Here is a 15,833-nt window from a genome sequence, read left to right as displayed (position 1 = left end):
CCTTCATCAGCTGAATGTCATGCACAACTACAGTATCGTTCCTTCATCAGCTGAATGTCATGCACGAATCCAGTGTCGTTCCTTCGGCAGCTGTATTCTATTCGGTATGCTTGGCTGAAATATTGGTCCCATGAAATATTCCTCTTATTTACATATGTACTTTCCTTGGAAGAATTATATTTTCACCAAAACATCGATCCAAAAATGGTCGTACAAAAAAAGTTAATAAAGTATTGGATAAATATTATATTGATGCAAGTTAAATACAACTACAAATCTACGGAACGTTTCATGGTTTGGGTTTAAACATGCTCATTGTCTCCAATATACAGTACATACCTAGTCAATAAACCCGTTCTATTTGTGTTCAGGGTGATCAAATATTATTGCAGTCATAATGGCGAGATATCGATGAAACAGCTAGTTACTGGTGCGCTAATTGTAATATCATGTCATCACATTATTCAGGTGAAGGACTCCATGGATGGTAACGGTAAATCAACATGCACGGCATGGGATGCCTCTTCCTATAATTGAATTTTGATATCATATTTACGAATTCGAAGTAAATACAGTTGCAAGACGTGTGACAGTATAGTGCCGAGGTTCTCGATAACCGCCTCTAAGTTCCCGATGCCATGTGGCTGAAATATGGGAGATGATAGTTTTGTTGGAATATATAATTGGTAACACGATTAATAAAACACTGGCCCTTAACGACCGATGTAAGTACTGGTTTCATTGCTGGTAGCGATGTGGAAGAACACGACAACTTTCACGGTATTTGACCTAAATATCCACAATATTCTATAACACTGACAGATCGTATAACGATGAACTGTTACTTCTAGCACAGACGAGGGCAAGGGGGACAGTGACACAAGAATTGTTCATTTTGATGCATTATCTCCGCTCGTCCGATCCCGGAACGTCACTTTTCTGCTGTATCAAACATGCTAATGCGTGCCCTCCCTTGTCGCCAGTCTATGCCCTAAATTCGCTGGATTGATTCTGTAACTTGTGGTGTTCAATTGGCCAATTACTTCAAGATGCTGCAAGAGGCAATCCACAAACTACTCTCGTTGATGTTCAGCTATCGCCAGACTTTGAAGTAGCTTCTCAGACAATCTTGCCCCCTTCAGTTACCCCCCTTGGATGTGGTCTATAAGAGCAGGGTTCGAAAATACCAACAATATATTTGGTTTCGTCTGGAACTCACTGAACATCGGTGTGGTAATCACATTTGGAAAGCTTTAAATACTTGGACCTGGAAACTTAAATAGAAGAAGCTCGTGCAGGGGGCGTCTGATGTCGACCACCAGATGGGAAGTACAGGCATCAGTGTTCCAGCTCAGAGTTGCTCGGCAGTATATGGGGAAAGTAAATGTCATCATAAGCTGTGACATGAACAGAATGTACAGTAAACGGGCTTAGCAATTTCTTCAAGTAACTACAAATATAAGTTAAGATTAAATTGCCCAGATTCATAATTACAAATTCGTGTAACGTCATGACCGAATGTCCTTCATGCTGTTGGCGGATGAACTTATTTGATGGTATGCATCTTCCTGTAGAACTAAGACCATATCCCGTGTGGTAGAATGTGGACAGGTCTCCATGAACTAAGTGATTCAGGAACATTGAAACTGTTATGGTATGTTCGTACTACTCGGTGCTACTGATTAGGTTGACACAACCTGCCCACTGTCAACATATTTGACACCCTCTCATACAGACACTGAGATTAACGCCACAGCTATTTACAGCTTTACTCTACTGAAATGGTACAGTTGTTCTGTTACACCACTATAGATACTGGTGACAGTGCGAGTCCACGGTCATGTGAACAGGATCTGCGCTATTAGAACCGATACTGAATGAATATGTACCGCAAAACCATTTGTCAGACGTCGGATAGGTCAAGGACAAATATTGACCCGTGCGTGTTTGTTGTAGTCGGTAACGTTGAAACAGCGTCCTCAGCATGCACGACACATGGTCGTAGCATGTGAAGTCGCTACGTCTTCGCTCCCTCTTGGAATCAGTGCTAAATAGTGCCAAGATTAGAAGACTGGGACCACCCAAACATGTTTTCAGAATTCATTTTGGTTCTTAATACAAATACATAATTCATTATATATATATATATATATATATATATATATATATATATATATATATATATATATATATATATATATATATATATATATATATATATAATGAGTTCACAAATATGTCACAATAGTCAAGTGAGAATGGCAAGTAAAATCACTTTAAAAATTATAAAACTATCGCCAGTACTTAACATTGTGTTAATGATAGTGATATTTATGAACATATTCATAATAGAAACATCAAATCAGTTCAATGAAAGATATAACAGTATTCATAAAGTCAGCACCAAAATAATGATTATTGTAATCATCGTGCCACCTCAGTGTTCAACCACACTAGATTATACAGGTTCCTGTGTTATTCACGGCTGCTTCGAGGGGGAGGCAAGAAATACAACCTGTTTTATTCAGTCTTTTCAGTTTCTTTCATTTCCTAACTTAAATCTCTTACAATCACACACGCTGACCTTTCAGGACGGCACAAGCAGTAATGGAAGCAATTTTCAGCTTGTTGAGTTTCTACAAGTGACAACTGGTGACATGGAATCAGCGAGAACACTCTACTGCATTTTGACCATCCAGCGTCAAGTGGTGCATAAACGTGTTGCCACAAGTTGCATTCTATTTGCATACAGTGGAGAATTATATTACTACACACCGCGCGTGCTGCCAATGCAGTTAAATCAAACAAATGAAGTATCTGACAGTTCTGGTATTTCGGTATGACAAACACGTTTAAGAACATAGTTATCGCCTGCCACACAAAAAAATCCTTTAAATTTTATGATAGACTGCGGTTAAAACTGTCTCGTCCATAATATAATCAATTCACGCCTGTCATTGGCAAAATACCAAGGCCGGGAAAAGAGCTGACAAATGTGCATATCTGTACATACAGGGCTACTGCTCAAGTTTCAACGCGTTATATATGGAGTCGATAAACACACACGATGTCGCCCGAATGAAGATCAAGTAACAATTAAGGCGAAAAAAAATAATGTACGACATTTACTGAAGATGGTTTAGAGCGCATGAGCAGCAGTTACACATACCCGGTGTTGGATACTGAAGATTGGTCTTTGCACACAATAAATATTGTGTCTCTTTATATCGCTTTGGCCTCTATCGGTGACATTTGAACCGTCACGTTGGGTAAATTTCACAATCGAAAACTTCAAGTCATATGGCCCATTTTAAATTCGTTGTCAATATCGGCAGAAAAACGTCATTGTTGAAGTAAATCATTGCACATTATGCGACTAAAGTAGTCAAGTCAGGGCGACTGGCGATGTCTTTGAATGGGAGCGGTTTGGCGCCAAATCAAGTATATTAGCCTGTCAATCCATATTTGGTACACCCCAATCGCTGCACTGTTTGAACTGTATCTGTATGAATCTCTGTGCATTCTTCCTTGGAAAGTCTTTGGGTCTTTTCAATACGAAACACAAATCGTGACTTTAAATAGTGCATATCTCTGCTGACAAAATGAAATATTCTGTTTGTACGTGTATACAAAAGTTACGCCTACGTTGGTGATCCTGTGACGACGCCGAGAACAGGCCTGACGAACGGTATTAGCCTTATTAACACCATGCTTTGATGAGGATGATCATTTGACAGGACGAGAACCAGATGAAGACTTGATTGACTGATACAGACTAAAATCTAATCAATTTCCAGACTAGGCTTGTTTAATTTCTCAAGCGCCCTCTGACAAGAGCGCCACTTTTATCGTTATGATTTGAAAGTACTAAGACTGTGAACAATGTGTGTTAGTTTAAGGTATGTCATAATGCCACCACAAGTCTCTATTTCACTCCGTAAATAGAAAACTGGGGTAACATGGGTCGTGGAGATCGCGAACACACTGAAGATATGTCCGGTTAAGCGTTAAACCTGTGTAATGTAGCATTACCGGTCTTGTCATCGCTGAATCACCAGCTTCGAGTAGGCATGCTGCTACAACCCAACTGGCTTAAAAGATCGATTTAGAGTAAATATCGCTATTCGTTATAAAATACGGCTTTCAAATCAGTCATCCTTGCACACAAATGCTATTGACATACTGAAATTAGCAAACAGCAATTTTGGCAATAGATTTAAGTCGTGTCATCGGTTTAGAAGGGCAATTGATCACTTGGCGAAACTCACTTTGTGTTTTACAATTATGATGAATGTAACTTCGGGGTAAACAAACAGATTGGCTATTAGGTGACAATGGATGCTCACTTTACGACTAGCTAATGTCTGATCACCGCAAATCGGTTCTTGTGGTTTTTACGACATTGGATGAAAATGAAAATCTTCTGCCGCAAATTTTGGTTTCATAGCTACTTTATGGCAATATTCCGAAAACAGACATCGGACAAATATTCCAATATACTCTATATGTAAGATAAATTAGGCAGTGACGCATTCTGGGGTCATTGTAGACTTTTCTTAAAACACCAATATAAGGGAAGTTCAAAAGATAAGGAAGTCAATCACTCTGACCCAGCTGCCATTTTGGGTTATGATGCAGCACTTCGCTGCAACACGCAGAGGGCCATTCCTGTGACTTGTGACTTAGTGTGGTGCTTTCCGTCATCATGTGACACTCTGCTTGCAAAGTCGTAAATGCAATGTTTCCATCTTAGATATTAAATTACGCATGTGATAGTAGTACTTATAATTATCACTAAACAGAAGAAAATGGATGCGTAATAAAACAACATGAACTTAATCCAGTGAGTTGAGTTGAGTTGGACTGGCGTCGGCACTATTCCAGCCATGTTGTGACGAGATCAAGTCTGAATTCATACACATGTTAAGAACAAAGAACTAATGAATTATATTTTGAATAATCCAATCCATTTTGAAACCATGAATATCATACAAATAAGCTATTATTCCCAAATAGACACACACATGTACGTCCCTGTGTGTGCTTGCGCTTGTCAGGGCGCATGTAAGTATTTATTTATGGTGGTTGTGGACCAGCCCTCATAGACCTAACAGTAAGTGTGAAGGAGATCATATAAATAACGAAATTAATGGGTAAAGATACTTTATCTACTCAAACACTGTAGATTATATATTGCTTAGTTTCTATTCACATATAGTTAACTCATGACATATATGATCACGAGAACAACTTAAATTGGTACAGTCTTACCTACGTAGAAGTGATACACATCCATGGATTTCAATTTCTGTAATACGTGAAACACGAAATGAAATTATGTGAATATTCTTAAATAACAAAAGCTGAAATACATAAAATTCACCTTTATATGTGCACGTAATCAGCCCATTTTCTTTGAGGAAAATCTTAAGAGCTCGATTTACATATCTGACTAAACTAAAATATAACTCCAGTGACTGGACCAAAGGTGGAAAGAACTGTACATGCTGTGAATCGTGTCTTTGGCATGACATTTACAACTTTCAAATACTTTTAGAAGAAAACAATCAATTACAGTATTAAGAAGTCTAGCTTTCTCAATGTAATATTACATTAACTGTGTATAACGCGTGAAATCAACACTATACGTCATTTCTACGTCCATCTAATACAGTAACAATTACTTTCAAATTTTGTTCTCATTCCACTCTGGTTATTTCAAGTTTCCTAATATGGAGATGGGTTTTGTGCCACATACCAAAAAGACAAAAGTAGATGAATGTATCACAAAGTTCGTAATCCACTCATTTCGTAACCGAATTATTGCTTTTTCCAGATAGGTTAATGACGTTCCTCGTAATGTATTAACCCTTGTTAAATTATTAGGGTGCCTCTTAAATTATGCAAGTATTCCCATCTATCACAGTTCCTCCACAACTGCGGCATGGCATGTCTAACACGTGGGGAATTATCGGGACAAATCAGTGTACTATTTGGTCACAAACATTGTGGCTATGAATACACACTGCCATTTAGATAGTAAACACTGGATAGAGAAGTGGCACTCCTGATTACAATGCATCGAGGCTACGGACACACCTATGGTGATGTGGTGAATCTAGTTTAAACGACATTATCGACGATATGAACAAACCTTAAATACAGTGAATCCAGCTGGCGTTAAACACACGAATCGTCATCCTCTTTGTTGAGAATATTTTTACATTGAACATACGACGTTACACACTATCCTTCGTCTTTGTGGTGAACATAGTTTACATTGAACATACGACGTTACACACTATCCTTCGTCTTTGTGGTGAATATAGTTTACATCGAACACACGACGTTACGCACTATTCTACGTCTTAGTGGAGATTATAGTTTACATTGAACATACGACGTTACGCACTATGTCCGACGTCTTTGTGGAAATATAGTTTACACTGAACATACGACGTTACACACTATCCTTCGTCTTTGTGGTGAACATAGTTTACATTGAACATACGACGTTACGCAGTATGTCCGACGTCTTAGTGGAGAATATAGTTTACATTGAACATACGACGTTACGCACTATCCTACGTTTTTGTGGACAATACAGTTTACACGGAACATACGACGTTATGCACTATCTTACGTCTCTGTGCAGAATTTAGTTTACATTGAACACACGACGTTACGCACTATCCTACGTCTTTGTGAGCAATACAGTTTACACGGAACATACAATGTAACGCACTATCCTACGTCTCTGTGGAAAATATACTATATTAGTTTACATTAAATATACGATGTTACGCACTACAAGACATTTCTGTTTCCATAAAACACTCGATATGCATAAACACACTATCCAGGTATCTCAGAATTATTATTCACGGTATATTTGGTATTAACATATTTTACTTGAATGTGTCCACGATCTACCACAGGCCTCGCAAAGCTACGCAGTATAAGACACGTGGCTTATGTTGGCTCCCAATGTAGGAGTGGAACGCAGCTTCGTCATACAGGATCAGAGCATCACAGATATGTGAAACACCAAATAAATAGTCGTTACAAACGTTGTTCTCAGCGTCGTATCCCAAATCGTGTCAAGTATGGGCTCCCTGTACCTACTTGAAGACTGCTTGGTCTTATGAAATGGTCACATCTAGACCAAATAGATTTTGTACAAGGAAATAAACGAGAAACAGCCGAAAGTATATAGACATTTTCCTTTTTCTGCAGATTTAGTAATGACTGTGTACCTATGAGCAGGATTTTACAATCACGATCTTTGGTCTGGTGATATGAAGCCGTATTCACTAACATGGAACACGAGTAATGATATCCCAGATTTCGTTGACATGTAACTGAAACATCGGGCACGTATGCTTTTACTTCGCCCACCAATATTCTCCACAACCACATTTTTAAAATTCCTCAGTAGATCTGTCAGCGGCTTTTGTTCGGGAATCCATATTGTTATTTCTTTCTGCAAGGAAAGTAAGAGCATTTGGTCAGGTAGTTGATGCGTATCTTACACCTGTGTTTTGTATTTCAGGAAATGGATCATTTTATGACGACAGTGACGGCTGTGATTCTCGCTTTCGTGTGTGTGACGTCACTTCCGGTAAATGAAGGCGACGATGTATCCAACCTAGCTAACTTACTAGGCAAGCTGAGATCACTTCACAGAAAGAGGCTTGACTCTCACAGCTGGGGACATTTCAAATCTACCTCAGGAAATGACGACAAACCACAGTCGTCGGACTTGGCAGACTCAAAAAGCGATGTGGCAGAGGACCCCGAGGACCTTTTAACCGAGGATGTGCCGGACATGAGGAAGCGGCAGGGAGCTTGGAGCTACGATTACGGTCTGGGCGGAGGAAGGTTCGGGAAACGCAATTACGGAGAATATGGTTTTGGTGGAGGTCGTTTTGGAAGAGATGTTGATCATGTGGATCTAAGCGACTGATCGTCTCAGGCCCGATGACGGGTTGTATTCCCCAAACATGAAACTCATGAGAAGATAAAAGTTATATTTAACCCTGTTCTGTTTTCGCAGTTCTTTTTCTTGAACCCGACATGACTATTTTAAGTTGTGTACAACGTTACTTCTTCGTACCTTCCCGACTTCCTTCTGTTGACCTGACACAAGTTGTGCAGATCACATCTGCCTCCTTCTATAACAATGTGCTGGATTTGGTTTCCGTAATGATGAGGATGTGTATATTGTGATGACTTGTAATTTGATCTTATTTTCCAACAAATATCTTCGACTGACCCCTCAGGAGATAGAAATTACTTTTTGTTATAAGACAATCAAATATCGTTTCCAAGTTTCTGTTTGAAATAAAACTATTACACAAATTACTGTGTGTTAAGCATCTAACATGTAGATCCGATGACGTCAGTGCACAGGAAGTAGATGACAACATTCGGAGGGTTTTATAGTCTGGCATAGGCGTGAAATTTTAGTTATGACACGTTGGAGGACATTTTAAAACAACCTTGATTAGCAATAATTTGTAGTTATATCAGGACACTGAAATTGTGATTAGAAATGAAAACTCGCATGGCAATTACATTACATGCATATGCACATGAAAATAAACGTAAGACAATGGGTGGTGTGTATCGCCAAGCATGAAATCAATGACATCTTCATCCAGTCTTACACTGGCTGCGGAATAGGTGTCTGTGAACTGTTCCCTTCAGAAGAATTTAACTTGGATGTTCAGACTGACGCTTCAGCTGCATGTTTACCCCACTTGGCAAAGAATGCCGGGTTAGACTAACTGCGACGTGCTCTAACCACAACCTGTACTACAAATCTGGTATTGCAGTAGCATCTGTGACGTGGCACAGATTCTTGTATAGTTGCATTCCCTAGTTTCCTTATGGCAAGATCACGTGTACAACACGATTTGGAATTTTTCATGATTCAGACATACCTGAAATTCTAGCATGATTAGTTAGACGGCTCGTGCCAGGCTGACTGCTGCTTGTCTATTGTTTGGGACTTGGCTCAGGTGATAAATCTTATGTATGTTTCTCGGAAGGGTAGTTTATCATTTTTCGTTGTAAAAATGAAATTGACAATAACATGCCACGTGTGTGTGATACTTTCCCCTTTGGTATTACTTACTTTTTAAATGTGAAGTCAGTTCATAAACTTGAAAGTTCAATATGTCGTCGTTTATAGTTTAACAAGTAAGCTCTTTATCTTCTTATCCATGACACTTGCTCATGTCGTTGTTTGTTCTAATTCGTTATTTTATTCATACAATTCAGTTCCGAAACTGAACGAAATACGCAAAACAGGAACCTTTCTTCGCATGACCAGATATGTTGACCAGTACTGACAAGATGTAACGTAGCTCGTCAGTTGAGTTCCCGCGTAGAGTGAGTGAGTGAGACGAAGTGACAAGTATGTGACCTGGAATCGATACAGTACAGCCGTTTCTCAGAGCATGTGACAAAATGAAGAGGGACAAAACTCCCATGCCGCAGGCCAACATTTCAAGCACAGGTACAGCGCTTTCATACTAACACTTACACACAGGATGGAACTGGGATAGGAACAACAAACAGAGAACATTTTTGATAGTTTTCAGGGTATTATAACAAAAATTAAACCAACCACAGGTGATGACGCTGTTGATGAGACTGGTCATAGTGTTATCTCCTTTAGCAGTGTCCAATGGGAACGTCTTCATCTGTGGACACAGGGTGCAGATACACTTAGACATGAAAACAATGGCAACTACTACAAGTAGACGATCATTCGTCAGCTGGGAAATGAGATGGTCAGAGATTCTGTTGTCTTGTAAATGTTGCCGAAACACCAACGCAACATCCTCTCGCTTTTCGTACGTGTTCTTGTTTACATGGTCATGTTTCCTCTTTCTGACACGACCTCACTATACGCAGACACTGTACAGCAATTTATATTTGGGGTAAAAAACAAACTGAAATCACATTGTGACGGTGGTGACGTTTTTATATCTTCTTCATTCCTTTAATTTAAAATATTTCTGAGCTCTGAAATCAATGTTGGTTTAAACTCTGTGACCGGTCGATAATTTCTGGTGTTAAAAATTCCTCTGTGACAATGAATACCGAAAACGTTGAAACTGACATACCAAATACTGATACTGACTTGAAAATAGTGTAGTTTTTATTTGGTGACAGAGTTACGATGAGTTACCGGGAAGTCAGGGAACCGTACAGCACTGACACCATGTGGACGTTGTAGTTTAAACATGCAGTTTACGCATACAGAAGGCTTATAAACCATGGTATCAATTCTGTAAACGACTGGTATTATGGCAATGACCCTAAAAGACAAGTTTGGATCTTAAGGGTATAATCATCAAAAAGTAAACATTTAAGAAACCGGGGCTGGCTCTACTGCAATCTTGCATTAGCAGGACTGGCTAGCTAGTATAACTAAACAAAGTTTCCCGGGCCCGTATTTGTGGTTTCCTAGTAGCAGCAAACGTTTTTGTACGTGAAGTCCTGCTCTTTATCACCAAGTGCTATTGTTAGACATAAATACATACCTCATGCCCCCACGATATGTTTAGCAATATGTGATCAATGTATTCGAACAGCTGTGTATGATCATGTAATAAAAATTATGAAGCCTGAAAAGTGAAACAAAATGTTTTCTGTTTGCTGCTCAGGGCCAGTCACTTCCCACTCTCAGCTATCAATGTGTGGTTTTGAATTAGACTTTAACTATGGAATGTAGATTTGAGTGTCCAGCACAATGGGAGTGGATGCCTGGAGTTGGCACAAACACAGTATCTCATTCTATATTGCATCTTCGCTGTGCTGTTGGTTTTGACTCAAGGGTCCAGAAACTCCAGAAAATGTAGAGGGAGTCACGGAAATCATTAACTCATTTGGCATAGGACGCATCTAAGCCAACATACCTGGCCTTGTCATTTTTGACGAGAAAATGAATACTGAGTAATTATATCTAATTATATCTTATTTCTTTGTCATCAGTACACTATCTAATCCGTACATCCAAGTCTAGAATACGTATACCCATCCTGTAGTAATTGGATCTGTTCAATACGCTATCTAGTCCCAGACACCCAAGTTAAGAATACTATTTACCCATGCATTCTACACCGATTGGATCTGTCCAATACTATCTAGTGCTCTACAACGTCATTACTGTGTGGACCTGGCGAACATTTAGCGAACTGACTTGTAGGCAACAGGTGGATTAAAACAGTAGCCAGATGCGCTTTGAGACACAAACACCACACCTGCACCACGTGAAACGGGTCTAACAATGTCATTCGTTTATCGGTTGGGCACCAATAACGTTATTTCCTAGGATTATAATCTGTGGTGTGTGTATTTTGGGCATAGAAGTCTCAGTTATTGTGGACAAAATAAAATGATGTAACGCAAAAACTAAATTAGTTACTCCTGATATATTTACGAGTTTGGTTATAAAAGTACTTGACAATAACCTTTATGATGTAAATGTACACGACGAAAAGGTTCATTTTTACGTGAACGTGCCCTATAACAAGCCAAAGAAAACCAATGAGGGGTGTTTAGACGTATGTGTTTACTTCCTGACGCCATGGTACAGCACAACAGGTGTGTTTGGTTGGACGATGCCGTGGTATGTGTCGTATCTGCTGCGGTACAGATCGTGGAAGTCAGCCCCGTGTCGCCATACATTACAAATGTCCGGGGGGTCGCTCCGCTCCTCCTCCGGAACACACCTGGCACGGCTAGTTGGCGTCTGGTGGTGTCTGCATCGGATTACGCGAACACTTTTTCCGCTTGATGTTTTGGAGACTGTTGCTGACGAACATGTTTGTAATTCTTCATCTTCTTCCTCCCCGAAGTACGGGTCCTGGCATATCCCCATCTTGCTTAGGACACTGAAGGGGAAGATTTCTGATAACGGTGGGACACGTGTCTCGGAGCCAGGGCTCTGGGTGGTGACAGTACTAGGTCTCGAAGGTGTTACAGTTATCTCCGATGGGAACTTCTGAAGAATGAATGTTTTGCCGGTGACCATGTCCCGTTCTGATCGAAATGTGCTCTTACCATAAATAAAAGAAGATGATTTCCCAAAGACATGCGTCGCGCTGTCTTCTGTCTCATCAAAGCCCTCACTGCGGACAATATTTAGTCCTGTTGTTTTGGCCCCTCGTGCCATAAAAATGACTTTCCTCAGAGCAGACGACACAATTAATGTTACTCCTTTTCCTTCCAACATGGCCTGAACTTGAGTGAGCGCTGATCTAGTGGCGTTGGAGCGAGAAGCGTCCTCCTTAAGTATTTCATCTACAAAACTGGTTGCTGGAGAAGATGTTTCAACTTCAGAGTCACATAAGGTCTTGGGCGTCTGTAAAAGTGAAATCATATGCTTTCCAGTTGCTACAAGAGGGAACATGTAAATTATTATCGACAGAACTAAATGAAAATTAATAGGACAGCAAGGAAGAAAAGATTTTTTTTTCCATTAAATGTCAGAGCGTTATTTTATAGTACAGTCATTTAGATTCAGTAAAATTTAAAACATCCATAGAAGTTGTAAATATTTAATCTTTTTTCCTTAAACTGGCATCGAAGATTGTGGATGCCAGCAACCATGTACATCATGTACCTCGTCAGCCTCAACAGGACTGACGCCGTCTCCATCTTGGAGTGATTCTCAAGTTACAGCATATAACCATTTGACAATGGTTGACGCGTGGTCCATCGATTCGCATTCTCGAGCTGTCGCGGAATTCATTCAAACAGTAATTCTACACGAACTCACTTTATAAGAAACATTATCTGAACAGGAAAGCCTAAATTGTGTTTCATATGGCGACATATTTAAACCTCAGACTGCGGCCAGCATTTGTATTAGTACACTATTTTGCCGGAGCATCCCCAACTTGAAAGGAGTGACTGCTGATTAAAAGGAGAATATTAGACAATGATCTGCTGAGAGAAAGATAAGTCATCAGAAACATGTACCCAGATTATTGCTTCAAAATCCATTGACACCGATAAGTTGTGAGTTTGAATCAAAGAGAAAGTTATCAGCAAGAGAAAGTTAGACACACATGTGATTTTACCTTTCTGGTCAATTGTAATCACGGAGGATGACTTTTAGAATGTCTTTACCTCTATGAAAAGTTTGTTTTCGTTTGTGTTCTCCTTTAACTGCTTAACAGTGAGACACAACCAGACATACAACTGCGGTGTACAGGGATTTGAATTGTCACACGTAGGTGATATCCATCACAATGAGCCGGTGTAACACATACAGCTCGGGAACAGACAAATTGTTGCAATGATAAATACTGCTCCAATCAAGGAAACGTGTCTCGTCTATAGTATACCATTTTTTAATGTGATCACAGGTTGTTGTAAGTTTGGTTCTCGGTGAACATTGAATAAGGGTAAGCCCTGGGGCCGGGTCAAACACGGTCCCAACAGGAAGCTATCCTTGTCCAACGAGCAAATCATGGGATTGGGTGGACAAGCTGGGTAAATTACCATTCGTAACTACTCGTGTCATTCCGGCAAGCCGGGTCTTCTTAGGTCATGGAAAGAGACGAGTAGTTACGAATGGGCAAATTACACCATAATGTTTCATGCTACAGCGGATCCTTACTCAAATTGACCATACTCACTTTTTTCACCCAAACTTCATTTAATTAATTTTAGAGTTCCCTTTCAATATATTATGCAAAATCTGCAGCTGTCGTGATTATAGTAAGACTCAGAAAACAAAATGCATGGATCAAACTCCTTTTCCGAAAGCTACAGACGCCACGTGATGTGCCACATCAAGCTGTGGTGGAATAGGGTAGTGTACAAACTGCTTCATGTTTTTCATGAATGAATAGATGTGTAGGCTGCCATGTAGACAGTTGCGTTGCCTGTATACCCACTGGTCAGTGAGCTAGAGACGAATCTACTTGTCACTTTAACAAGTAGGACACAACGAATACATCCAAGACTATTCTAGGAGAAACAAAGCATCTGGCAGTCACGCAACTATACGGAAGATGCAGAAACATTTGTCGGTAAACCTTACCAGATGGTGTGAGGGAACTACGATAAACGCGGACAATGAACCTGTTTGTCGGAGCGTCGAGCGCCTCACATGGTGTGTGTGTGGGGGGGGGGGGGGGGTGCTATGAAAAACCCGGACCATGTAGCGTGCCGGAGGGGTCGAGCACTTACAGAGGGTGGAGGGGGGAACTACAGAAAATCCGGACCATATACCTGCGAGTCGGGGTGATTCACTGGTGTCTTCCTGCACAACATGTAGACCACAGCAGATGACGATGCACCAACCAACACGCCAGCGAGAAAGATGCGACAGTTCGTTGCGCTTGTAACTGGATCAGCCATTGTAACGTGCGCAGCTGCTTACGTACGACGCCGTCGTAGCATGAGAAAAGACAATGGCGTGACGTCACTGACATGTGACGTCGCGGAACGGGACTAGAGACAATAGCATGACGATAGACACCTATTCATACACTACCTTGTGGTATAGACGGAATCTACAACAAATGAATCTTATATTAAGCGTCATCGGGCGATTGTGACACAGGCTCTGAAACTTTGAACCCAATGTCGCCATGGTGATATAAATAAAAGAGGCAAAAGTTTGGGTTTTTTTTGTGTACTCTAACGTATCTCTTTGTGAAGATAACAATGGATGAAACCATTATGCAGCGTGCTACAACCAATGAAACCCACACCTTTTTCCCTTTTTCAGTCACTGGACTATCTGGTCCAAACATGATTATTTACAATAAGTCGCCATGTAGCTAGGATACTGTTGAGTTTGACGCTAGCGACTGGCATCTCCGGTCACATGTGTGACCACAACTAATTTATAACTGCTATCTAAATATCTACTACGTGTACGTCGTGAACATCAGGACTGTGGCAACAACGTTCACGTGTCCACCAGTCCACCAGCCTGTACATGTGAGCGTGCAAATCTTCGCTCGTCGCGTGGCCCAATATGAATGTTGGTATTTTACGTACGCTTCAAGCATTCCATACCCAGACATTGCATGCTGTACACAGACGCACAGGCACGATCCACAGAACTGAGTGTGCTCGGAGCGCTTGGTCCAACAGAGTAAACGATGCAGCATGTGTTCGGGACATGCGGCCATCCGAAATCTTCATGTTTCAATATTTGTTTAACACCACCAGGACGACTGCCAAGAAGACATTTAATGTCAGAAGTGGAACAAGAACGATACTGAGATTGAACTGATGCCAAGACTACTATTTTCAGGTGCACAGAACTTCCAGAATGGCGTATGTATGTATGTATGTATGTATGTATGTATGTATGTATGTATGTATGTATGTATGTATGTATGTATGTATGTATGTATGTATGTATGTATGTATGTATGTATGTATGTATGTATGTATGTCATTTTTGAATCTTTATCAAGTGTGAATTTACTATGTAAATATTCATTTTATAAAATAAATCCTGCATTCTAATAACCTTCTTTCATTGATGAATCGATATCTTTTTAAATCTCCGTTTATAAAGTTAATTAATGTGTCAAATCCTACAAACTGCTTTGAAGCTTTGCTTTATTTCATGTCAGTACTGAAATATCTTTATAAAAACACGTACTGAATAATGAAAGTAAACAATTTACAGAAAGCTGTTATTGACATATTACAGTTTTCTGCAAAAAGAAACAGTTTTCTGCAAAAAGATTCTAAATTTAACAATTTCTTGACATTTTGATATTTAGTATGCAACCTCCTTCGGATGCTTACAAAGCAAATGTCGTATTTGAAAACATTATCTC

The 15,833-nt window shown here is 40.0% G+C and overlaps 2 protein-coding genes and 1 long non-coding RNA gene across 5 annotated transcripts in view; 1 reads left to right on the top strand and 2 right to left on the bottom strand.

Moving 5' to 3' along the window:
• The window catches only part of LOC137299082 (uncharacterized), a 42,175-nt gene extending 34,133 nt beyond the window's left edge, over positions 1–8,042 (top strand). The window contains exon 2 of the long non-coding RNA XR_010957780.1: positions 7,553–8,042. This is a non-coding gene — a long non-coding RNA (uncharacterized lncRNA). The remainder of the gene's footprint in view (positions 1–7,552) is intronic.
• The window catches only part of LOC137298287 (armadillo repeat-containing protein 8-like), an 801,735-nt gene that overhangs the window by 379,574 nt on the left and 406,328 nt on the right, over positions 1–15,833 (bottom strand). The window lies entirely within an intron of this gene.
• On the bottom strand, positions 11,588–14,388 carry LOC137298304 (uncharacterized). The gene is made up of 2 exons (XM_067830498.1): positions 14,260–14,388; positions 11,588–12,379 (listed from the first exon to the last, which is right to left on the bottom strand). Exons 1-2 carry the CDS (start codon positions 14,386–14,388, stop codon positions 11,588–11,590), a joined length of 921 nt encoding a protein of 306 aa, XP_067686599.1.

Source organism: Haliotis asinina, chromosome 10 (genome assembly GCF_037392515.1).
Source record: "Haliotis asinina isolate JCU_RB_2024 chromosome 10, JCU_Hal_asi_v2, whole genome shotgun sequence".
Taxonomy (NCBI): domain Eukaryota; kingdom Metazoa; phylum Mollusca; class Gastropoda; order Lepetellida; family Haliotidae; genus Haliotis; species Haliotis asinina.
The sequence above is the reverse complement of the archived record's forward strand: the minus strand, read 5'-3'. Positions and strand labels throughout refer to the sequence as shown.